The 26138-nt window shown below is 34.9% G+C and overlaps 2 protein-coding genes across 2 annotated transcripts; one reads left to right on the top strand and one right to left on the bottom strand.

Annotated features, from left to right (window-relative positions):
* Positions 1 to 776: 776 nt before the first annotated feature.
* On the bottom strand, positions 777 to 15818 carry PRMT6 (protein arginine methyltransferase 6). The gene is made up of 13 exons (XM_047303039.2): positions 15437 to 15818; positions 15290 to 15355; positions 13163 to 13231; positions 12555 to 12590; positions 11600 to 11665; positions 10838 to 10906; positions 5349 to 5426; positions 5067 to 5145; positions 3888 to 3982; positions 2520 to 2604; positions 2142 to 2338; positions 1253 to 1371; positions 777 to 1177 (listed from the first exon to the last, which is right to left on the bottom strand). Exons 1-13 carry the CDS (start codon positions 15680 to 15682, stop codon positions 1135 to 1137), a joined length of 1248 nt encoding a protein of 415 aa, XP_047158995.2. The 5' UTR covers positions 15683 to 15818; the 3' UTR covers positions 777 to 1134.
* A 2623-nt stretch (positions 15819 to 18441) lies between these two features.
* LOC124829501 (RNA demethylase ALKBH10B-like) lies at positions 18442 to 25839 on the top strand. The gene is made up of 8 exons (XM_047303028.2): positions 18442 to 19501; positions 19638 to 19760; positions 20056 to 20147; positions 20284 to 20401; positions 21570 to 21692; positions 23426 to 23538; positions 23638 to 23792; positions 24853 to 25839. The coding sequence occupies exons 1-8, from the start codon at positions 18820 to 18822 to the stop codon at positions 25544 to 25546; spliced, it is 2100 nt and encodes a 699-aa protein (XP_047158984.1). The 5' UTR covers positions 18442 to 18819; the 3' UTR covers positions 25547 to 25839.
* Positions 25840 to 26138: the final 299 nt, after the last annotated feature.

The following is a 26138-nucleotide window of genomic DNA, read 5'->3' as shown; positions in this document are numbered from 1 at the left end:
AAATTATCCATATTGGGTATAAGGCAAAAATGTCCTTTCCATATACATTATCAGTTTGCTGAACGTAATGATTGAAGCATACAAGGATTGGGATGATGGAGGTGCTTAAAGACACAAGGATGGGATCCTAAGTTCAAGCGTGAAGTTATAAAGGTAAAGTGAGCAAACTAAGAAAACATGTAGATATATGAGATACAAAGTGAGACTTTGTGGGCAAAATTTGGACAGCAAATGATAAAGAATTGCAATACCCTTCATGGTGTGGTGTACAATGCAACTGCATTACTTTATGAAGATGTGGAATAAATGATATTTAGGTTTCCTATGTATCCCGGAATTCAGTTTCCGAAACGAATTTTAATCATTTCCGGAAACTAAATTCCAAAGCATATTTCTGGTTATTATATGCTCCACGATCTACTTTCTAAAATCTTGGAAACTAAATTTCAAAGCTTTAATCATAAAACCCCCCAAAAATAAGAACCTGAAACTATAGCAGTCTAAGATTATTTTCCGGGAGAATATATACTTTCCATAATACTAAAAATGCGAAAGCTGGAGAAAGAGTAATGATAGCCTAAAGTATGGACTCAATAAAAAAAACATTAAATATTAAGTTGGGGGGACCAGCTTCCTACATCTGAAAATTTCACCAACACCCTCTTTCGTTTCGGAAAATGTACTCTGGAAAGTGCAACACATTTCCGGTTATGATTGAACTTTTTGAGGTTTAGAAAAATAATACTAGTTTCATCTTAAAAAAGGTACACCAAACATGGCAACGATGCTCAAAGATGATACATTGAAGTCTATATCAATACGCACGCGATGTACAGTTCAAAAACAGCTCTATGTTACAGTAAGAATCCAATAGATAATTGAAACGCGAAAGCCCCACGATAGTAATCCGCCTCAGTGATGTAAATTACAACAAAATTGCATGTGATTGGCCTAACTCTATGGTGTGACAAGTTCGTCAGTTGCTACATTCTAATCTAGCACGCAGAGATTAGTGATTTGAAGAACAAACACCTACCCACAGTTCTCTAGGAGAAACGGAGTCAGAAATTATATATGCAGAAGTCCGAGAATGTTGATGCGAAAGACAATGCTCACGTACATGAAATTAAATTATCATCTCATAACAGACTCTTTCACATGCGATCGACCACCTGAACTGCAATGCCAGGGAACAAAGTCAGAAATCCATTAAAAAATTACCCTATTTTGGGAAACAACTGTTCTGACTCACGTATATTCAAGGTGAATATTCATAAATCGTGCATTTTCTCTGCTTTGCGACAATGTCACTAAACCTTCAATGAGTTGATCTTGTTCCAGCTCTATGGGATCATAAAAGTATATCAATGTCTGCAAAATTAATCAGCAAGATCAAGACGCAAAAATAATGTCATAGAAAATGCAATTTTGGATATAATATTCGAGAAGCCAAAATAACAATAATATAAACCTAGCATAAATAAAAAAAAGTGAACTGCCACGAACCAACTATTCCAAAAGCTCAAGCTTTGAGTTCACAATTCCCATATCATCCTCCAACGTATTTGAATTTAGGAAACCGAAGGATGGCAGGGCATGCTTTCCAGTTTTCACAACTAGCCTTGTCAATATAACTTACACTCTAGAAACACGCTCACTACTAATAAAACAGTGTGCTCAAATTTATGAGCCCCACATACAGTTTATCTACAAAAAAAAATTGCTTTAGGAAATGTATTACTAACATAATACTTCATATATATACTACTACACCCTCAATCTGGTCTACAAAAGATTTTGTTCAAGGGGAGTAGGATAGGTGGCAATTAGAGGATTAAAAATCTCTAACACTATGTTACAAGTATACTCAGGAATTTTTTTTCTTATGCCTGCACTTCAGTGTAATTTTTGACGAATGTGGTACTTTGCAAGTTGAGAGGATATAGTGTGACAAGCAAGTAGCTGGTATCCAACTATGGAATTACTCAAGTACTAGATACAAAGCAACCATATCATCTTGTACATTTTTAATTTTTCATTGATGCTAAGACTACCATTGACAAAACACTTGTGTATACATTCATTGAACAATAAAACTAGAACCACATTGAAATTGGAAATTGAAGAAATAAACACTGCACCTGCTGCCAATGTGTTGGAGGGTCCTCAGGCGCAGTGGACAGGACCAGTGCTTCATTTGGATTTGTTCGCTTTTTCCTCTGACTACCATTCATCTGATGATTGTCAATAAATGAAGTTGTTGAATTGTAATTGGTTGATACTATTGCATTCCCATTAAATTCAACATCGAACCAAAATGCAAAACCATGTAGTGGTGCTGGAGGAAACAGGAAACAAATTTCAATTATTGTTGTCACACTATAAGATTTCACGAAATTCAGAATAATTTGTCAGTAAATTGGATAAAAACTGAGCACTGTGAAATTAACAAGCCTAGCAGCAAAGAAAAAATATAAGAGGCCAATAACCAGTGAAAAGGAAGAACAAAACAAAGATACCTCGCATCATAGAATTGAACTTAAACTTGGTTGTTACAGATTCTAACTCGTTGATGGTAACAGAATAACTATCGATGTACTTTACCTGTAATTGTAAATGAACGATATTTTTTCAGAAATAATACTGAATACTGAACAGGGAAAATTTTGAAATAATGAAACAAACATGCAATACACAAACAAATATGTCACTGTATAGTAGAATTTACAACAAAGCCTACGAGACATCCTGATCAAATACTGCATTTTGTGATCTTAAACATCACATTATAGTCAAATAAATGGTGTAAAATTAGTATTATTACTGCTGACCCTGAGCAAATATAATAAATCGATAGAAGTACAAAGGCTCAAAAGATACTGAGTTCCCTTCCAGCTTAGTTGTCATTTATTGGAATGTCATCAAGAAGTACCACTGTGATCCATCACTGAAGCGTGTGGCATTCCCAACTTTGAGAAAGTGGAAAACATGCCTTACCTTTAACTTTATTTTTCCCCAAATGAAAAGGACAACAAAAATCTAAAGAGAGAAAAAGATACAGTACAAAGCTCAGCATATTTGACAGATAACTTCCAGAAAGGGAGAAAACACTTTATTACCAAATAACATTTGACATGAGAATCTACAGGACTTGTAGCTGAAAAGTCAGAAATTTCTCTTCAAGCCTCATCACTGAATGATTTACTCATTCCATTGGGAAATAAGAGACATTACTATATGTTGATTTCATTACTGCACATTCATTTAAGATTTCACTATCAACCTGGCTACAATCCACTTCAACCAGTTCTTTGGATTTCAGATTGTGATACTTAAATAAGACAGAAATCGCAAGAAACATACACGTGGGTGGTAATGCACGTCAGATATTCCTGATACTGAATGATGCTACTCAGCTTCCTATGAATTTTTCTTATTAGCTTTGAATTCAAGTGCCACACACACGCTTGGAATATTGTAAGAATAGGATAAATGATTGCATTCTATTGCGTCTACAATAACTAAAGCTGATTGCTTAAACGTTATTGTCTCTGATTTAATTTTTATTATAAAAAATAATTTATTGAGACACGAATCATCAAATAAAAACAAAAGTACAAGATACTTCGAAATCTAACAAAAGGAGAAGGAAAAAAAAAACATAAATCAAGCTTCTCACCATATTGTGAAATATACACTTTATTATATAATACTAATAATGCTTATACAATGTATCATGAAAAAACTTACCAAATCTTTATTCAAACCACAGCTTGCAGAAAACATAATTATTGAATAGATAGATAAGCATGTTATTTCAACATCTTACGGTTACTAAGAGAAGTCAAAATGTATACAGCCTGTAGCTACAACAATTGTGAACTTACCACATGTGGCCATGTCAAAACATTTTCACCAGTTATTGTCTCTACGGAAGGTTCTTCAAATGCACATTGTTTAGCTAATGGTACCATGGCAGACACTGCAACAGAAAGCAGTATTTAAAATGTGATAAGATACATATCTTATCAGTTGATTATCTTATTCAACTACTTATTCAATCCTGTTGGGATAGTGAAGTTCTACAAGGGGAGATGATGGATCAGGAAACAAAATAGGATAGCATGCATTTATAACATTTACATATATTATAATATAACATATAATACTAATAATAATATATAACTACATTCATCTATGATGTAAATAGTATGAAATATTATATATAAATTTACATACGTATTATATAACGTATTTAAGTCCATGTACTTTTCATATGTATGAATTTTGTTCTCAAAGTTTAAAAAATATGAATTTAATCCTTCTAAATTTTAAAAGATAAGATGAATTCATAGTGAAAAGGCACTAATATCTAGAAATATTTTAAAGTTCAAGGGAAAAAATCTTGAATAAGAAAATTTAAGGACTTCAGACCAGAAGTATAGGGGACCAAAAGCACATTTTCCCCCTAAATCTTGAATGTTCACCATACACAAAATAAATCACATACAACAATACATCTCATAAATAATATTTATATTCAATAAATTATGCCATAAATATTTCATAGAACATTTTGCCAAATAAAATTAAAACAATATTAATATAAAATTTAAAATTAATGTAAATAATCACAATTCAAAATATTTTATAAAAGTAATAAAATTACGGATATTATAATTACAATGTACTATAAAATTATATTAATTATTTATATTATAACTTTTTTTTAAATACTTATCATGTTTAAATGTTTTTTGTTCGCATTTTCCTTACAATTTTTTTATTAAATCTTATACGTTATTTCTCTTTTTACAATTAAAAAGGAAATAATGTATAAAAGTAAAAAGGGAATAATCCAAAAAACTTTAAAATATATATTAAAAAACAATTTTAAAGATATTGCCAAATTACAATAACTGCAGATATACAGTACCTGGCAATATTCATTACGAAGTCTAATCACACAGAAAAATAAGTAAAATCTAGTTTTAAGTCTGCACAAGTACTGATTTCCAAATCTCCATAACAATCTCGTATGCCATATATTGTCAACAAGTACTCACTGTTAATTCCATAAACATTGCGCCAGAAGTCAACACTGTCGTTGTATCTGTCCGTATGCGTGACAGGAGCCATGTACAACTGGAGAAAAGTACAAGTATCAGCATTTTTTTATAAGACACCACAACGTCAAATCATTATTAAAGGTAAACTGAATCATGTAATTAATGAGTCCCCCAATCATATATATGCATATGGTCAGGCTTCTACCAGACAAAATAACCTTTTAGAAGTATTCCCGATTGCATAAGCAATAATATTTAAGCTAAAATAAATAGAGATACCGTTGCACTTGAAGGAAGAATAAGACCTCCAGGTTTGAGCCATCGATCTCTAGCATTAATAACACTTCCAAGCATACTCTACAAGAGAAGAAAAATCTTCAAACCAATACAAATCATAAAATGCGGTTTTACTGTTAGAAGCTGAGAAATTTAAGTTTATGCTGACGTCTAAGTATAATTTAGACTTAGGTTGGAACTGAGGCAGCCATCCTTTCGAAACACCAACAAAAAAATAAAGAGAATAAAGAGGAAAAAGAATGAAAGGAAAGCAAATTTTAACTGACATTTAATGTTTTTGGATCTTCCACTCAAAAAAGACAGTATATCAATAAATCACAATCACTGCTTTTAGATCTCCCTAGATATTATATTATATTACCTGGACATATTATGCATCGACCTTTTCTTTGATAAAAATTTAAGATCCAACCACTAACATAAGATCAAATAAAAACTTCGATCGTTATAAAAAAACAGAGTGGACCATCTAATTTGATTCGAAAATCATTGAACCAGTCAAATTCTAGCCCATTCCGACCAAACAATACATGAACACTCACCCAGGCCAAAAAATAGGAGAAATATTCTCCTCCAACTCTTAATTGGCAAGAGGTTAAAAAAGGAAATGGTTAAATATGTTTTTCGTTCCTAAACTATCACGCATTTTTTTGCTTTTGTTCCTCTTCAAAATTTTGTTCTAATTCGTCCATCTCGTTTTAGAAAGTTACATAACTAGTCCTCTATGACAAACCACATTAGTTTTTTTTTATGTGGCAAAAAGTATGCCACGTCCCCAACCCATTTAAGACGTGTACTGTGTCCCAAGTCAACAAGAAAACTCAGTGGTCAACATTGTGCCACATCCCCAGCCCGCTAAGATCGGCAAGACACATGTACTATTTTCCCATATCGGCAACACACGTGTCTTGCCGACCTTACCGGGCTAGGGATGTAGCACACCGTTTGCCACCAAGCTATCTTGTCGACCTGGGAACATAGTACAAGTGTCTTAAACGGTGGCACATTGTTTGCCACGTCAGAAAATAAAACTAACGACATTGGCCATAGAAGACTAAATTCGTGACTTTCTAAAAGGAAAGGGACCTAAATAGAACAAAGTTTGGAAGAGAAACGAAAACCAAAAACTCGTGATAGTTTAAGGACCAAAAAAATATTTAATCCAGAAGGAAAAAGAACATGCATGATCCTGAAATGATGAAATGTCTTAGCATTTGGATTTAGGTTTCACTTAACCTTACAAAACCAAAACCAATTTGAGTCAAGGGTTTTTATATGAATGATTTGGGTTATTTCCAATACAAATAATATTCTCCTAGCTGTACGTATCACCAAACCAGAAAAATCAGTTTAATGCTGAATATCAATGAATCTCATAAAAATAAGATCCAATCACCAAAACTATGGTATTATAAAATGTCTCTAAACAAGTTGCATATCATGTGCGTTAATTGATAATATGTCAACTATCACAATCAACTGATTACATGTCAACTACCCTTGCTCTCTAACATGTTTGTGTGCATGAGTCAGTGTCCGTGGGTCAAATAAGCAGTACTCATTTGGTGCTGTTAATGTATCATTGCATAGTTAAAAAACATTTACTGAAGTTCCAAGGAAAAACAAATTTGGATTATATGCAACATCATACAGATTCCACAGCTTCCAAATAAAACTCAACAATAAGCTTGTGGTCTATCAAATTATATAATTGTACATTTTTTGTTTTTCTTCAATTATACCAATCAAGTGACAATTTCTCTTTTTCCTATGCCCCAAAAGATGTCACTGCATTACGTGGATTTTTGGGCCTCACTGGTTATTACTGGTGGTCTGTGCAAGATTATGGAAAAATAGCCAAACCTTTGACACAATTATTAAGGAAGGATGCGTTTCAACGGAATGGGGATGCTCAGAAAGCTTTTGAAATATTAAAAAGAAGTGGAATCACATTTACCCACCTTGGCTATTCCAGATTTTTTAAGCCTTCTGTGGTTGAGACAGATGCTTCAAGCAAAGGTATACGATTTCTTGGTTGGTCTAAATTTTGAATATGACTACATCCAAATCCAAATCCTGGAAAACGAGAAAATCCTAGGACTTAATGGAGCGGTAGCCATTGTTGGAGTGAAGAAAGCAAGATAGAGATGATGTTGAAGACTCCAAATACCAAGATTTCAACAATGGTGGTTTGAAGAAGGAACAACCAGGGTTGCTAATTGGAGGAAAGGTGGATTTCCCAGTATAAAAAACGATTTAGGGGCTTTAATATCAAGAGAATCAGGTCTAATAATGTCAAGGACTACATTAATTTTGTGATCAACTCCTTTTGTCAAAAGGAATGGATAATCCATGAATATTTATGTCTTAACACAGCCCAACAAAATGGGGCGCAAAAAACAAAAACTGGACAATCACTTCACCAAACTAGAGCTCTTCTTTTTTACACAATATTCCAAAACAACTTTAGGGGGAAACTATACTTATTGCCACCAACCTAATCAATAGGTTACCCTCTAAAGCCTTAGCCTCAAAAATCTCATGGAAACCCTATCCATTTTTCCCACATATAGACACTTATAATAAGCTCCAACCTAGAATATTTGGGTGCGTATCCTTTATGCATGTTCATAGTAATAAAAGAGGGATCTTGATCCTAGGGCAGTAACGTGTGTATTCATGGGACTCAATCACAAAAAAAATGATATAATTGTTTTATCCCCACATAAAAAAAATTGTGTCCCAGAATGTCATTCAACGAACAAGAAAGTTACTTCAAACAACCTCATCTTCGACGGGAGAAAGTAAGAGAGGAAGATGAGTTGCTCACACTTCCAAATTTTGGGCCAGAAATCGGGACAAATAATAGCATTGACACTGTCCCGAAAAATGAAGAAGGAATGGAAAAAAATAAGAGAGAGAACAAGAACCAACACTTGCAGAATCAGCATTTACAACAAAATATGCACCTGAGAAAAATCTGGTATATTCAAGAAGAGAAAAAGTCATCCAGGATTTGTCTTTGCCTAAGAATCCAACCCAACATCATTACATGAGGTATTAGGCAAGGTTGGTGGTCAAAGGATACACTCAAACCTATGTAGTGTTACTTGGAGATATTTACTCCATTTGCTAAATTGATGACGATCAAAGTAATATTGTAATTAGCATTAAACCATGATTGGGACATGTGGCAGTTCAATGTAAATAAATGCATTTTCTAAATTGAGACCTCAAAGAAGGAGTTGTCACCTAATTATGGCAAATAGGTTGGTGCCGAAATAGTTTGCGAGTTAAAAGAAGGCACTATACAAGTTGAAACAATCACCAAGAGCATCTTTAGGAAGATTTACCATAGTCATGGTATTGGTTACATAGCCAAGGGAATCACACTTTACTTATCAAACATTCATCCTTGGGGAGAGTACCTATATTATTAGGGTATTTATATATAGTAACCGAAATAGTTTGCAAGTTAAAAGAAGGCACTATACAAGTTGAAATAATCACCAAGAGCATCTTTAAGAATATTTACCATAGTCATGGTATTGGTTACAGAGACAACGGGATCACACTTTACTTATCAAACATTCATCCTTGGGGGAGTACCTATATTATTAGGATATTTATATATAGTAACCAGAGATGATAAAGAGGAGTAGAAAGTATTAAGGCAGTGCCTTGTGAAGGAATTTGAAGTCAAGACCTTAAGAAAGCTCAAATATTTTTTGGCAATTCAAGAAACCCATTCCAAGATAGGAATCTTCATATCTCAACAAAAATACATTTCTGATTTGGATAACACAACCTGCAGACCAACAAATACACCAATTGATCGAAATACAAAGTTGGCAAGTACAAGAATGTTGTTGTGGACAAGGAAAAATATCACAAACTTGATGACAAACTCGTTTACATAATCTCACACTAAGCCAAACATTGCCTTTGTTGTGAGCCTATTCAGTCAGTTTATGCACCAACCAAAAGAAGCACATTTCCAAGCTGCCCTTAGAATTGGTGCATTTAAAAGGGATACCAATAAGATGGATTTTGTGCAAACACAACAATAGAGTAATCCTTGAGACATATACTGATGTTGATTACGTTGGATCAATTATGGATAGAAGGTCAACTAATGAATATTGCAATTTCCTCAATGGAAACCTAGAGGGTGGTAGCGAATCTAGTGCTGAAGCAATACTTCAACCAAAGGCTCAAGGAATAAGTGAACTTTTATGACTATAATATTGGAAGATTTGAAGATAAGGTGGAATAAACCTGTGAGGTTATATTGTGACAATAAATCTACCATTACTTTAGCCCACGACCCAGTGCAGCATGACAGAACTAAAAATGCTGAGGGATAAACATTCTATCAAAGAAAAGCTGGACAATGGCTTGATTTCCCAACCGTATGTGTCCACTCAAAGTCAACTTGCAGATTTACTCACCAAGCAACAACTTTGAAAAAATTACATCCAACATGTTGGAAGTACCACATCGACTAGAAATAAAGTGAGTGCAAACCTCACCTTACAAGCCGATTTTGTGAGGTTGAATTAGGCTTAAAGTTCACTTCTTAACATGGTATCAGAGTCAGGTTAGAGCATATCCTAGCAATATTTGTTGTTTGTTGGGCATATTGTTTCATCCGCTATCGAGCCGCTATCGGACCACTTATTAATGTCTAGTCTCACGCTCGAAATATATATACCTCGGCATGAAGGGGTGTGTTGGAAGTCCCACATCGCCTAGAGATAAAGCCAATTTAGAATATATAAGTGAGTGCAAACCTCACCTTACAAGCCGGTTTTGTAGGATTGACTTAGACTTAAATCCACTTCTTAACACAACCTAAGAATGGATTTTGGGAAGTGTTAAACTCATGATTGTTCTTGATGCTTTTTAGTAAGTTTCATATACGCCTTGCTATATACTTTTATTTTGTATCATATACTATTGATACTAGGAGCGTATATGTAGAAACAATACCATATTCACAAGAATTTGTACCCAAAAATAAGTTTTCATAGTTTCGTAAATTTGTCGTAGGCTCCTTGTATACTAATCTGATGTATCTCATAAAACAACACATCATGGATACTTAAACTTCGAACAACCTATTACAATTGAATATGAGAAAACATTTTAACTTGAATTTATATAATAGTACAATTTTTTGTTTTTCCACAATTATACCAATAAAGTGACAATTTCTCCTTTTCTTCAGCCCAATCACTGGAACATGTATAGAACCTATTCCACCACTGACATTTTCAATTCAATTCTGTGCACAAAATTGTAAGGATTTCCATTTTTTTATTTTCAAAAGTAGCCATACAAAATTAGTCTTTTCCCAATTTCAATTTCATTTATTGTTTGGCTCTTCTGATCTTATGAAAATTTGATTTAGCTTTCGACATTCAAAAATATATATTTAATCAAATAGCCAGAAAAATCCTAATAAGCACCTCATATAGAAGCATATAGCCCATCCATTCCGAAATTATAACATCCACCTCTTCATCAATTTCAACATCCTGCATAAAGCATAAGGTGAATTTAAAATTATACAGCTTGTTCTAAATAAAAAATATCAAGTTTAAAAAGGAAAAACCAACAAATTTTAGAGTAGAATCTGCTAAATGCCTACACATTTTGTTATGAGAAAAAAAAAACTACAGCTGTAGAACCATACCAAAAAGCTAACCAATAATAGCCATTATTTTTAGTGGAAGGTTCAATATTTTTATTAAGTTCCATATTTTCTTATTTGCTTATTAGTATTATTAAGAATCAGTGTACTATAAGTTGATAATTTAGGTTTTATATTTGTTTTTTCTTGACTCTATACTCTAGGTTTGTTAAGTACTGAGTTGTTACTATTAATTACAAGTAGTGTATGAATTTTGTGTTTTCTTTTCTGTTTTTCAGCTTATATATACTTCTAATATATATATATATATATATATATATATATATATATATATATGCATATAGACACACACACACGTTGTGTGTGTTTGTGCACATATAAAATATTATAATAGTGGTCACCCCCGTATCTCCTATCCCAGGTTCAGCCGCTCCTATCCGCTATACAGGAATGACAACTGTAGCATGCACCCATTACACACGCTAAAGACTACCGCAAACTAGGTAAAACTATGGTATAAAGTATAGTGTTAATGAAAAAATAAAATAAAAAGCATATATTGGCCAAAGGAGCCTACCTCGACTCGTCCATGCAATACAACAACAACATCAGACAAGTTATTGGCTTTCACAACCTCATTTGCCTGCTCCCAAAAGAAAGTAATTAATTGAAACCAAGTACTCAAGGTAAAAAATGTGCTAGTAACATTTAAACAACTTATTCACAATCTCAACCTTTAAATGTACAGAACAACATCATAAGAATTCAACTCTTTGCTCTCTACAGCCCACTAAACAAAGATGAAATTAAACAGAACTAGAGAAACTGCTGGTATTACAAAATGTTATGCAAAGTAATATAATTCTCCAATAAAATTTTATAATTATCCTCTAAGAACGACTGTTATTACAATGCTTTATAGGTAAAGGAAACAGAAAAAGCTTAACAAAGATTCTTGCAGTCTTTCAAAGACAAGTTATTAAAAAATAAATAATAAAAAAAAAACTATTATATTTCATGACCTCGGTAAAATGGTGCAGAGAGAAAGGGGATAAGTTAGAATTACAGGTCTGGTTCCAATTTGGTCAGCTATAGATGAGTACACTTCATTCTACTATAAATCATAATTATGATTATCGTATCATGGATACATATAGTAGATTACAGATACAGTATCAGCTACTGCTAATATAGTATAAATTGAACTAAAAAATGATACAATAGCCCAAATATTGTATTCTTATCTTCAACAAGTACTGGATAAGGTAATATCACACATCCATTGGGTTATATAACCCTTTAGAACTCAATCTAGCATGGAAGCCAATACTCAGATAACTAGCCTTAGGTTTTGTACTTTTTTGAAAAAGGAATAGTGTGGCTTAGAAATCCATGGATGTATCTAAAAAGATCCGAAAAAAAGGCCCACTTTTGCAATAGTGCTATAGGAACAAATAGAAAATTCAGTATAGTTTTCAACCTCATGAAAACTAAATGGGGTCCAAATGAAAACTATGATCTTTGACAATTACCTGCAGGGCAATGTCACTGGCATCAATTGCATACACCTGGCAACACAAACCAATATCATGCATGTCAAATGCTTTAGTGATGGAAAAAAATGTTTGAAACAAACAAATTAAAAGCTTAAACAAGGGCATAAAGTTCCAAGAGTATAGAAATATATATTATTAACCCCAAAGATAAATTGAACAGAAGTTGAGATACAAAAAAAAAAGAAATAGAGCGCTTAAAGCAACCTGTGCATGGTGCATACAGTGTCTCCAAATTATGTAATCTAAAAAAGGTGTGCATAACCTTCACAGTATTTTAGTATAAATTAAATTGGAGATTGAATCAATTGCGATTTGGGGTTAATGGGAACAAATTTACAACGATTTATGCAAGTTTACATGAGTTTACCAAATTTACAACAGTTTGATAGAGTTAACTCGTTTTGTTTATCCAGAATCGTAAAACTATAAGAGTTTAATAGTTAATCAAGAGTTTACCGACAATGGCTTAAATGAATATAACAGTTTGGCTTTCATTAAAAAATACATTTTATTACCAAAAATGTATAATGGCAATTCATTTGTATTAACTAAACTGACATGAACATTATTTTGAAAGACTATACCCGCTTTGCACCAGCCTGAGCACAAAATATAGAAAGGATTCCAGTACCACATCCAACATCAACCACAACCTGAAAGCAGATGATTAAGAAGCAGGGAGGACAGGAAAAGCCATAAGAAACCTCAATCCAGAAGAACTTAGCAAAACAAGCAAATTATGAATGACAATGAGATATCAATGATTTGATATATAACACAAATATCATTTGTGTTAATGTACAATAACACAATCCCCTACAAGAAGCCCTCCACATGGGTTCGGTCAGCAATGTACTGACCTACCTCAGTTGAAAAAGGTCCTCCATTTTGGCCAAGAGTCATAATCAGGTTTTAAATAGCAAACTATAGAGTCTATAGCAGTGTAGCAGAGAGGGGAGGCCCCTCCCTGCTAAAGGGGCTGGTATAGTGGTTGTGGCAGTGACAGCAACCATTAATTGTTTATTTTAAAAATACCTTGTAACAAATACATTAAAGCTTTTTTGGAGGGATATTTCTGGGATTTAAATTTCCAGGTTTGAAGGCTGAAAATGTAATTACATTATGACTAAAAATGTAATGTAGGAAGCTTGTATTTTCCTATTGTTGATGTTTACTTGTATATTTTGTTTAAGACACCCATGACAATTTATGGTTAATTATAAAAGTTATTAATTTTGAGCAAATTTTACAAATTTTGAGTTTACATGCATAGCACACACATTTAATAAACTGTAAAAAAAAAATGGTTGTAATAACAGTTAAATAGAAAATGGATGCATCATGGTTTTGCAATTGTAATTATTATATCTCATATAGAAAGTATTCCAAAATGAAAAACAGAACCTTCGTATTTAATACTTATGATAAGTAGATCTTCATTAAAAAAACATGTACTCCATTCCATTAATAAGGCTTACAAACGGGATAATTGAATGTAAGGATAGGAATTAGCCTCGCACTCATCAAAAAGAAAAAACAAAGTACTTTAGATGAAAAAGGTGAGGGCAACAGGGAATTTATGGCATTTAAAAGAAAAAGAAGGAAGTATGGGGTTTGGTCAGTTTGTAGAGTAACCATCAAGCCTGATGCCGTTAGTAAATTAGAATAAAAAGATAAGCAAGGTTTGAGGGACAATTAGGAGATTCGCAAGCAGACAATTAACGTTAGCTTTCGTCTCCATTTTGGCAAGTGTGAGTTTTCTATTTATCTACTTATAAAGCTTGATACAACATCATCATATGGCACAATTTTAATTACAATTGCCGTTTTCTGATAATAGTGACAAGAGAAAACTGAAAGGGAGGAGTACTGGGGATTTGTAATAGAAGCAATTCCACCAGCAACCTTTCAACATATACTTCGTTCTTTTATTGAAAGTATATCAAACCCTTCAAAGTACCAAACTCCTGACACGCCTTTTCAAGGAATCTCCAGAAATGAGTTCGGTCAAAGGGTCAGTACATTCCTTTCAAAGGAAGAGATATACTTCGTGACTAAATAAAATCAGGTGTAATGCATGAAACCGTGATTAGTAGCAACGGGTGCATTCCAGTGAGAAATAATACTCAAGAATGCTCCTAATCTGATTCCAGTTTCCTATCAATAGGGTTTCACGTTCTATTGGAATTAAGATTGGTAGTGCTGGATCACAGACAACGTATCAAGCAAGTACTCCGAATACATTTTTGTTGAACCACGAAATCTCTCCCTCAATCTTTCTATAACCAATTATATAGAAGCTGAAGTCCAGTTCTGACTTAAGTTTTGCATTCGAGTAAGTACCATACTAGCATTAGGGTTCCAAAAGTCATGTCTTCTACAGGGATTCGGCAATTGAAGTTCAGAGTTTTCAATTACTAGTTTTAACTAAGGTCCTATTAGTGGAGTAGGGTTATTCGAGAATCATTCCTGGTGCGGCTGTCGTAGTCGTGAATCCTCTTAAAAACATGAGATACTACGCTGAGCACTATTAATTAATTCACAAACCACATTGTTATGTGAAGAAACAGAAATGAACATTTGCAGAGTAAATAAAAAAAAAAAAAGCGAAAACATATAAATTAAACTGCAGTGATAGTAGGAAGTGGTGGTGACGAAGAAAAGAGGGCAAAGGTGAAGAGATGAATTTAAATGTGCCGCAGAAAAATTACTTTGCCTGCAATGAAACTCTGGTGCTGCATGATTGCTTCCCTGTAAGTTTCAGTACGCACGCGATCCTGCATCCGAAAGCATGATGTGAACAGAGAGAAGGAGTGTTGGTGAGAGAGACGAAATGAGAGAAGAAGAGGAAGAGGAACCTTTATCATCTCCTGGTGGATACCGAGGTGAGCGTAGGAATGGAAGTAGGCGACGTCGAAATCAGTGCAGGGAGGTCGGTGGTGGTTCGGTTGCGATTGGTCGAAAACCCTAAGAGATGGAGAGGAAGAGGAGCCACGTAACCTGCGAGTGCCGCGACGGACTCGCTCTCTGTGGATGTGGGAATGGGTGTGATCCATGCCACCCACCTGCTCATAGCCGTTACTATGATTCTCTCTTGGAAACATCTTCCCTCACTCACCCCTCTCTACTAACAAGTGCGCCTTCTCAACTCAACTCAACTATTTATATATGAATAAATAATTCCTTCTGTCTTAAAATCTTTGTCCAACACCTCATTCTTCTTGTCTTTTTTCTACATGGACCGTTTGTTTCTGTACTCAGGCCCTTTCAGTTCAGCTTAATATCCGTTGCTCCCTAAACATTTTAGAAAACAATCCATCACTTAAATTAGCTAAACTTCAAGCACAATGAGAGTAAGTAGAAATATAAAAATTGGAAAACTTGGAAAACATGACAAATTCATATAGTTCAGTGAGAAGTCTAGCTTGATTAAGTCAGTCGAACAAATAGAGTGTTCGAATAACTTAATAGAGTTGGTAAAGAGCCCGAATAGTTTAGTAGAGTACGTGGAAAGCTCAAATAGTTTAATAAAATATATAGAAGTTTGAATAAGTTGGTAGAACAAATAGAAGCTCGGATAGTTTAATGGTGCATTTGTACAACTTAAATAGTTCACATGACCAAGTTCTACACTTGTGTACGTCCCATCATCAATAACCTCCATCAAGTCAATCACCTACAATGTTTTTGAGCATACAATGTTCCCTCCATCTTAGGAGGGGGAAAATTACCCTCAACTCACCCAATAAGTAAACATTAAGCAAAGAAAAATATAGGCAAATTGGTTCATCATTTGATAATTTTGCCTTTAATATCTACTTCAATTCAATAATATATATTCAAATTTGTTTGATTAATGCTCGAATGAAACCGATTAATTGTCAAAATAAAACTAACAACATTGGTGCATTATTAGCAATGTTACTTTGACACCCTTAGATGGATTTACATTCAAATGACACGCCAAATGGTATGTATGGATCCTAGTTACACAGTGAGGTAAGAGGGTGAGAAAGTTGCAAAAAGGATATTGTAATAAAATGTGAGAGCATATGATCCACCACAAGATCAACACCCTCACACGGACACAACTTCATAACATATAAACTACCAGCTCAGTCATTCCACCACGAATCTCCAACTTTAGTTAAGCCTGTTAAGCCTTCCACCATGGATTTGCACCACTAGCTCCACCCTTCCACCATGGATCTCCAGCTTCAGCTAAACCCTTCCACCATAAATCTCCAACTCCAGCTTAGCCCTTCTTCCACATCCAACTCCAACTCGACCATAGGAGAAGCTCAACCAAAGAAAGATTTCCACTCATACTTTTCATTACAAGTGCCTAAATGCAGTTATGCTAGGGTTTTACACTAGCACATCAGTAAACAAAACAAAAACCATTTTTTTATGGCAGAAGCACACACTCTCACACAAAATGGGGACAAAACAACTTTTTGTAGTTTTTCATACTTTAGTTACGGAGAATTTTGATTTTGGAACCAGTAGCAACAACCAAAAGGCACAAAAGTTTTCTTATTATATATTGAAGTAATGTAATAGTATGCAAAAAGTAATGGTCTTTCTTTTATTTTTATTTTGTATGTGTGAACTACTGGAAAAACATGTCTTGAACTTCTGCTATTATGTTTGTGTTCCAAGTTCAACAATGTGTTGTTAAGACAACATTGCCTGGAGAGACTATACAATCTAGTAACCCAAGTTTTGAACTTTAACAATAAACATTAAACGAAATATCCTTTCAGGAAGAGAAGTGCCTACTTCACCTGTAACGTCTAAGCACTTATTTTTCAGGAAGAGAAATGCCTACTTGATTAAGGAGCTTGATGGAGATCCTTCTAGGGAGCTACAACTAGAACCAGGGTTAGGAGAATGGAAGAAGAAGAAAGACTCTAAAAACTTTTACTCTCATAGAAAATAATGTTTTCAAGCTTGTTCTTTGTTTCTCTTAAGCCTTATAAATAAGTACATAAGTTTTTGTTTTAGGTCTTGTATTTTGGTAAAGATATCTTGTCATTTCTAGACTTACTTTCACGTTAGCGATTTTTGAAGTTAAACTTCAACTAACTGAGAGGTCTAAAAGGTACCAACTCTCTATTTGAGAAACTCCATTAGACTTGAAGATCTCGCTGCGAGATTACTTATACTATCTCTTATCTTTAAATAGATAAACAAGAAGAGAAAACTTAAAAAAAAAAAAGTAAAAAAACTTTAAAAAATTGTTTTTAAAAAAATTATATGTTTTAAAATAATAAAACTTATTTCTAACAAAATTATTTATATTAAAATAATTTAATATTAAAATAATTGAATTGAATTAATCTTTCACGTCTCGATGTGAATAAATATATTGCAACCAGAGACATTCTCTTTATATATTAAATATATTTCAATATTAATTAATAGGACAGTTATTCTCGTATACACAACTATATTTCTCCCATTATATATATTAATTTATTAACTCTATATCATATTCATACTTTTATCTCGTTTATAAGTAAATGAACCAAAAGTCAAACTCAAAATTCATATTTACAATAAAGAATTTTAGTATAATTAGTTCTTAATATTCGTATGCCAATACCGATCCCAATTGTATCCATTTTTTGTGTGTGATTGAACAAGTCAACTAATAGAAAACAAACTTTATTTTGGTGATTTCTACTAAAAAAATGTCTCCAATCAGGGTCATGTTACTTCATACAAAATAAATGTACAAAATAACTACTTTCCTAAAAAGTTAAACCAACACCCTAATAAAATAATTAAAAAACAACGAATTAGGCACATTGCATTTAATTTAATTTATACAGTGGATGCGTGGTGAATAAGCCATGAAAATTCATAATCTTCCCTTTAACATGGGCACATATCCTTAACCCAACCCTAGATCTTCCTTCTTCAACAACACCAACAACCTTCTTCCTTCTCTTCAACTCAACAACATTACATCACATACACTTCTTTCTCAGATCTCTCCCAGATTCCCTCACACGCTTCCTCTATAAAAACACCCTACAATTCTTCCTGTGCAAGTCTTCTTCCTCAACAATATTCCTCCTTTGAGCCTCAAAACCCCTCAATTTTGCATTTCATCTCGTGGGATCCACTTGAATTGCACTGGATTTGAAATCCACTAAAAAAAATCACATTTTTTCCACTGGGTATGCTTTTTATGTGACTGTAGTGTGTAGTGCATTGTTGGCATCGAGTTCTCATGGCAATGCCATCGGGAAACGCGGTCATGCCGGAAAAAATGCAGTTTCCGGCTGGCGGTGGTGCTGCCAGTGGCGGCACTGAGATCCAGTATCGCCACCAGCCGTGGTTTGTGGATGAGAGGGATGGTTTTATCGGTTGGCTTCGCAGTGAATTCGCCGCTGCGAATGCTATCATAGACTCCTTGTGCCACCATTTACGTGTTGTTGGTGAGCCTGGGGAGTATGATATGGTTGTTGGGGCAATTCAGCAGAGGAGGTGTAATTGGACTCAGGTGCTGCTTATGCAGCAGTACTTTTCTGTGTCTGAGGTTGTATATGCACTGCAGCAGGTAGCCTGGAGGAGGCAGCAGAGGTTTGTGGATCCAGCAAAGACTGGCTCCAAGGAGTTTAGGAAGTTCGGTTCGGGGTTTAGGCAAGGGCAGTACAGGAATGAGGCTTCCAAGGAAGGTTATAATTCTAGGAATGAGGTTGCCAAAGAAGGTTACAATTCTAGGAATGAGGCTGCCAAGGAAGGTTATAGTTCTAACGTAGAATCTTTTGGTCGCGAGATAAATGCTGTGGCTGTTGCTGGAGGTGTGGAAAAAGGGACTCGTGCGATTGATAAGAATGGAGAACTTAACTCTGGTGGCAAGGTTGGGACCATGGATAACAATAGTATAGCATCTCCTGAGGAGAGTAAAGGTAAATAATGGACCTTTTGGAACATACATACACATATATACAGTATATATGTTTGTGTATGCGTATATATCTACATATGAATGGATGTATATACCATGGTTTCAGATATGATCTCATATTTTGGTTACTTGGGCAGATGCTGTTACAAATGATCAACTTGATGGCATTTTGAATGGCTCTGTGAATTCTCAAGGATCTCTGTCTAGCTCAGAATGTGAAGCTGCGGGTGCAAATGAAGAATGTACATCAAATTCTGAAGGTTTTTGTTATTGCTAACAGTGATTAAATCTAGAGGACATAGGACTATGTTCGATTAATGCATTAATTTTTTAAATCAGTAAATAATGCTCAGGATGTGTCCCAGATCTTCCTTGTGTTTGCCTTTGGCATATAATGTCATGTGCCTGTTTACTGACATGCCAAAGGAAAACACTCCCTTACTTGTAGTCACACACATAGAGTCACATTCAATTATAGGATCAGAGTCAGCATATAGACTTAATTCGCCTTGCACATTGATTCAATTATTGTGATTCCTGTGCTATGTGTTACAGGAAATGATTCACATTCTATGCAAAATCAAAATCAGAATGCTTCTACCGTGGGAAAATCTTTTACTGGCAACGAGATGTTTGATGGGAAGATGGTAGGGTCCTTTAAATGTTAGTTTGCTTTTATTAATTTCTTGTTATTTCTTTCTTGATGTCTAATACCTCTTAAATTTTCTGCCATTCCTTCTTTTAACATTCTATCTGTAAAGTGCACCTGTTTTAATATGTTAGGTGAATGTGGTTGATGGACTGAAGTTATATGAAGATTTAATTGACGGTACTGAAGTTTCAAAACTTGTTTTATTAGTCAATGATCTGAGAGTTGCTGGAAAAAGAGGACAATTTCAAGGTAAGTGTACTGTGTGTCTCATGCTAGCATGCTGGGAGGATCTGTCACTGCTTTTTTTTAACTTTCATTGATTGATATGCAATACTCAGTGATTTTGACCATATTCTGAAAGTTGGCAGTTTCAGTGAGAAATAACAATATACTACTTTTCTGTATTCCATTCTAGTAGTTGAATAGTTGTCAACAAAGAATTATTTGGAATTACCATGATGCTAACTAACAATTGTAAAGTGGTAGAATAGCCTTTGCTTAAACTGAATCAATTACTTGTTGTAATATGCATTTTCAGACCCTTGAGCTTGTTGCGAATACACACACACATATTTCCATTTTTATAATATTATGAGTTATCATCAATAAGCACCAACACCGTCAGAATTCACCTTGCACGATTTCTATGGCTTAGATCTCCCTCTTTTTCCCTATCATTTTGTATGAATGACCTCAGATACTTAAAACCGAGTGACTTGTGGTGTGGTATGCTGTGCTAAAGTTGTGTGAAAGTCTTATTTGGCCTCGCGTTACATTTACACTTTAATGTTTGCATGGGCAAAGAAACATTTAATGTGGTCTAATGTGATTTAGTTTTCACAATCTCTTTTAACCTAGTATTTTCAAAGCAGGAAACTTCAGGTCCATGAATTGTCTTGTATGCAGAAAAATACAATTGTGATTATATTTTGACAATGGGCATTTGTATTTGTGTGTAATGCTAATTATATTTCTTATAAATGAGTAGGTTTCCATTTTCCGTTTATGGAATGTGATCTGCTACTGAATTCCGAAAGAATGAGAGAAGAGGTCATTCATTTCATCTATAGGATGTAAAGAAAGGATGCTTCTTTGGGTGCATTCGTTACTGTTGTACAAACCCCAGAATTTTCCCCTATATTATGGAAATCTGTTTTAACAGTCAATGAAGGCTGAGTCTCTCTTGTTGTAAATCCATTTTTCTAAACTTGTCTATTAGTACCCATTAAGAAGTGTTGTATTTTCCAATTTGTTGGGAACATGGCTCCCAAAGATCTATCATATCATTACATATACACGCATATATTATGTTTGAATGAATGAAGTTAATTTTGCAACTACAACATTGCAGGTGCTTCTCTAATGCAAGTAGCTTTTTTTTAATATCTGCTAATTGCTAATGATTTATCTTGAATAGGAAGTCAGACATTTGTGGTATCAAAGAGGCCCATAAAAGGACGTGGAAGGGAAATGATTCAGTTAGGTGTTCCCATTGCTGACGCACCACCCGATGTGGACAATGTAACCGGAATCTCCAAAGGCATGTCATCTCATGCATATTTATATTTATTTTATACAAATCATTAGTATAGTTCATGCACTTTTGTCTTTGCAACCATGCTATTTGTCTTTCACTGCCCTCTTGCAGTACAACTTACAAGTAACGATTGATGAAGTTCCACCATGCTACTCGTTCACTGGGTCTAGTAAACACAAGGCCCAAGCACTAGCATGGATGAAGGATTATATTTTAAATTAGGATCTCTATTTTATTTCCTTGTGAACCCTTGTTATTGGGCCAAGTTACTGCAATCCTGTCCATTGATATATGTGTGGGGGTGACTATCCTACAAAATTAGGACAATAGAATAGCGTGTGATGTTTCTCTTTTTTATTTCGTTGTTGGACATTTCTTTTTAGGGTAGTAGTAGTGGGTGCCTTACAAAGTGGTGCTTTTTGTCACCAGCCTACATGCTTCCCAAACCTTCCAAATATACCAATTACCTCAAAAAGCTATCCATGAGCTGTATAAATCTATGTAAGCTTTTATGGAAGCTCAAGACAACCATCATTAGCTTCTGCAACAAACCATGGACAATTGTTATGATTCCATACAGGCAACCATGGATACTCTAAAAAGCCAGGTTTCATCCCTTTGTACTAACATCTACCTCATTACAATTGCCCCACAACCTTGGTATTTCCCTGCTCATTACTACTGCCTCCTTATGGAATGTTGTATTCCCCTATGGTCTCTCAACCTATTCCACCTCCTCCTCAACCCCATACTTTTACCATCACCATGATTCCTCTTGCTCCCTCCCCTCATGCTTCTTTTGTATCTTAACAACCCTGCCCTATTTACCCTTTCTCTCATGCCACTACACCCTTATACCTGCATATGACCAAACCCCATATATCCCCAAAACCCTCACATATCTTCTCTTGTTGTATGAGGTCCTCTTACAGACTAACATTTATACATGGCTTATTTCTATATTAAGGGCCTCTTAGTAGGTATAAATGGAAGTATCACAACTCGCAGTTTACCATTCTAAGGCTTCAGAAATCTGTTTCCATACTCTTATAAACATTATCAGGTTGGACTCTTTAAGCTACGACAATATTGTTCCATGGCCCACTATCAGGAAAATTTTGAGGAGATTTGCATTAGGGTACTGGATTTACCGCCTGAGGTTATACTTAACTGCTTCATTTAAAGCTTATCCCACATGTACCAAGCCCACTTCCAATGCAACTGTTGGTGCTTTTTAAACTCTTTGATCAATGCACAAGATCAACCCAACTCATTAATCCTGCATCTTTCCCCAGATTGGTCCATCACACAACCAACACCAGCCTCTCAACCCACGGCTATACCTTTTCTTGTGGCAAGCCCGACACCTCACCCTACTGGCCCAATTTGTCCCTCAATCACCATGCCCCACTCAACCTTGAGGGCAAGGTTTCTATTGAAGTGGAGGGTATTGTTACGGGACCTATGGTCAGTGGGCCTAGTAGATGCAGGGTCTCAGCACCAGTATGCATGAGATGAAATATTATATTTTATGTTAGCATTCTATTTTATGTTCTTATGGACCCTTATTATTGGGCCAAGTTACTGTAATCCAGCCCATCATTATACGAATGACTGTATCCTACAAAATTAAGACAATGAAAAATCAATTGTGTTTTGTGTGTTCTTTTTGTTTTTGTTCATTTCTTTCTAGAGTAGTGGTTACGGTTGCCTAACACACCATTTGAATCTCACAGATAAGAAAGTAGAATCTATACCTTCTTTGTTCCAAGATATTATTGAGCGCTTGGCTGCCTCACAAGTGATGACTGTGAAGCCTGATGCTTGCATTGTGGATTTCTTTAATGAGGTTGCCTCTTTTCCTTTGTTTTTTGGGAGGGTTGGGAGGAATTTAATTTATAACTGTGTAATATATTTTTACGTAACTTGGTATTGCAATCATCTGTAGGGTGATCATTCACAGCCTAATAGTTGTCCACCTTGGTTTGGAAGGCCTGTTTGTACGCTTTTCCTAACTGAATGTGACATTACTTTTGGGAGAATAATTGTCTCGGACCATCCTGGGGATTATAGGGGTGCAGTCAAGCTTTCTCTTTTACCAGGGTAATATTTGTTAACCTTATCTATTTTTTGCGAGTGGTTCTGATATTTTTATTTGTCCATAGGATCACATTAGCATCATAGAAGCCAATGAAATTGTGTTAATTCAATACATAATTGTCTGTACTCAACAATTTATTTCTATTACAAGTTTTAGTTAGACCTAGATCTAGTTGAGTCCATAGTAGCTATTAGATTCTAAATTTACTGGAAAACAAAAGCCCTCATTGCCTTCATTTTGACTTCGATCTTTAATTTTTTTTAATACGGTGTTAGTTATTTATGTTAAAGTCTGTAGTTGATAAATCTATCTCTTGATGTTGAGTTAATCCATGAATAACAACATCCTTTAGTTAATCCATGAATTAGATGTTTGTTTCCACTCGAAATAAAGCCATGTGCATCAACAAATTTTAGTTACTTTGATACACTGTTGAAGATACGTTTTCTGAGGATTTGTATTTCTTTCTTAAAGATGAAATCTGTTTCCTATTATATTATTGTAATTGTAGTTCGACTCTGGTTCTAGAAAACGTTTTCTCTGCCATGAGATATATGCTGACAATATTTGTCATTGGAGTGAAGTTTTTTCAACTATTACTACAGCCTTCTATTTTTTTGAAAATGGCTTTTGTTGAACTTGAATTTTTCTCTGCTTTTACATTTGCTGATGCAGCATAATGTTGCTTGCTATGCCCTCTATTCTCATTCTATACTGAATACCTGAGGAGAATAATGTACAATTTAAAGCAGTGGTTTTGTGATGTGGTAACCATGACAGATACTTTTCAATTGCCTTGTTTTGTGTTGATTTTAAATTTTTATACCAATACTGATTAGATAGCAACAATTATTAAATATTCTTTTGCATTTCTTATGTTTATAAAGACTTCTTTTCATATTTCACTCAAAAATTCTCTTTTGGCTAAAATTTTATTATTTTAACTTGAGATCAATTTTATCTGTTATATTATAGTCTGTCATGTTAGTGATTTTTAAATTTGTTGGATTTCCCTGTGGTGAGCTCTCTCCTGATATGACCTATTTACTCTGGCAACCGAAGGTCCCTTCTGGTGATGCAAGGGAAATCAACTGATTTAGCTAAACATGCACTTCCTTCTATTCACAAACAACGGATACTTGTGACCTTCACAAAGTCCCAACCAAAAACTTCTCTGCCAAGTGATTCTCAACGACTTAGTCCGCCGTTGACATCTCATTGGGCACCACCACCGAGCCGAAATCCCAATCACATGCGCCATCAATTAGGCCCGAAGCATTATCCCACTGTTCCGGCAACCGGAGTACTGCCGGCGCCATCCATTCGAGCACCTCCAAACAGTATGCAGACATTGTTTGTGCCAGCAGCAGTTGCACCTCCCATTTCATATCCTCCAGCTGTGCCAATTCCACCTGGTTCAACCGGATGGGCCTCTGCTCCTCAGAGGCATCCACCTCCACGAATGCCTGTTCCCGGCACAGGAGTCTTCCTCCCTCCACCTGGCTCAGGCACCACTTCATCTCAACACTTACCTGACGGGAATCCCAGCGGGGAAAACACATCATCAGCCATGTCGGGAAAGGAAAGTTGGAAATCTAACCATAACACCACAAATTCTTCACCAAAAGGTAAAGTGGATGGAAATATGGTAGGTAGGGAAGAATGCAATGGAAATGCAGATGGAACAGAGGGTGAGGGTGAAGCTGTAGTAGGGAAAGAAGACGAAAGCAATGAGACGAGCGATGCAAAGCATTGAGCAATGTGAGATAAGAAGGAAGGCTTAAAAGGGTATGGTAGCAACATTATGAGTATGAAGCAAATGTAAAGAGCGGCAACATTCAACACGTCACACGATAGAATACTGCAAAAGAGAGAACAAGGGAAGGAGGCAGGGCTTTTTGATTCACTTCTTAATCCTTTTGTTTTCTCCATTCCTTTTTGCTTGTCTTATTATATTAACTTTTACAGCAAGGGAAACCCATTCTTAATTCAGATTTTCATTTTTCCTACCTTTGAAATTATTTTATACATTTTTGCTGTTCCTGCTAATGTTTTCTTCTACTATTTTCTTTATTTTTATCTCTATTAGAGCTTACTGCTTACAATATGTGAGGTTTGTGTCTTGTTGGAAATTCTAAATTCTAATGATTTTTTCTCATTTTAAGACAAGAGTGCGTGCAACCAACCATAAGTAGAAATTCTAATATAAAATTTGTTCTATTTTTTTTCTATCTGCAAAGTTAGTCTAATTTTGCTTACAACAATAAGAAAATTTGGAATTAAGAAAATGATTTGAAATACATAAAATGCTTTACAAAAGACGTGTAAGAAATATATTTATGCAAGGA

Source organism: Vigna umbellata, chromosome 3, assembly GCF_029865625.1.
Source record: "Vigna umbellata cultivar VRB3 chromosome 3, Vumbellata_1.0, whole genome shotgun sequence".
NCBI classification, from domain to species: domain Eukaryota; kingdom Viridiplantae; phylum Streptophyta; class Magnoliopsida; order Fabales; family Fabaceae; genus Vigna; species Vigna umbellata.
This window is presented reverse-complemented; position numbering and strand designations above follow the sequence as displayed.

Coding starts and splice junctions, on each gene's coding strand:
- PRMT6 (XM_047303039.2), bottom strand. CDS start 15,682: ATGTTTCCAAGAGAGAATCATAGTAACGGCTATGAGCAGGTGGGTGGC. Junction 13,232..15,289: donor AGAGTTTCATTGCAGGCAAA/GTAATTTTTCTG, acceptor ATCTGCTTTCAG/GTTGTGGTTGATGTTGGATG. Junction 5,146..5,348: donor TTCTTCCTTCAAGTGCAACG/GTATCTCTATTT, acceptor ACTTTTCTCCAG/TTGTACATGGCTCCTGTCAC.
- LOC124829501 (XM_047303028.2), top strand. CDS start 18,820: ATGGCAATGCCATCGGGAAACGCGGTCATGCCGGAAAAAATGCAGTTT. Junction 20,148..20,283: donor AGATGTTTGATGGGAAGATG/GTAGGGTCCTTT, acceptor TTAATATGTTAG/GTGAATGTGGTTGATGGACT. Junction 20,402..21,569: donor AAAAAGAGGACAATTTCAAG/GTAAGTGTACTG, acceptor TATCTTGAATAG/GAAGTCAGACATTTGTGGTA.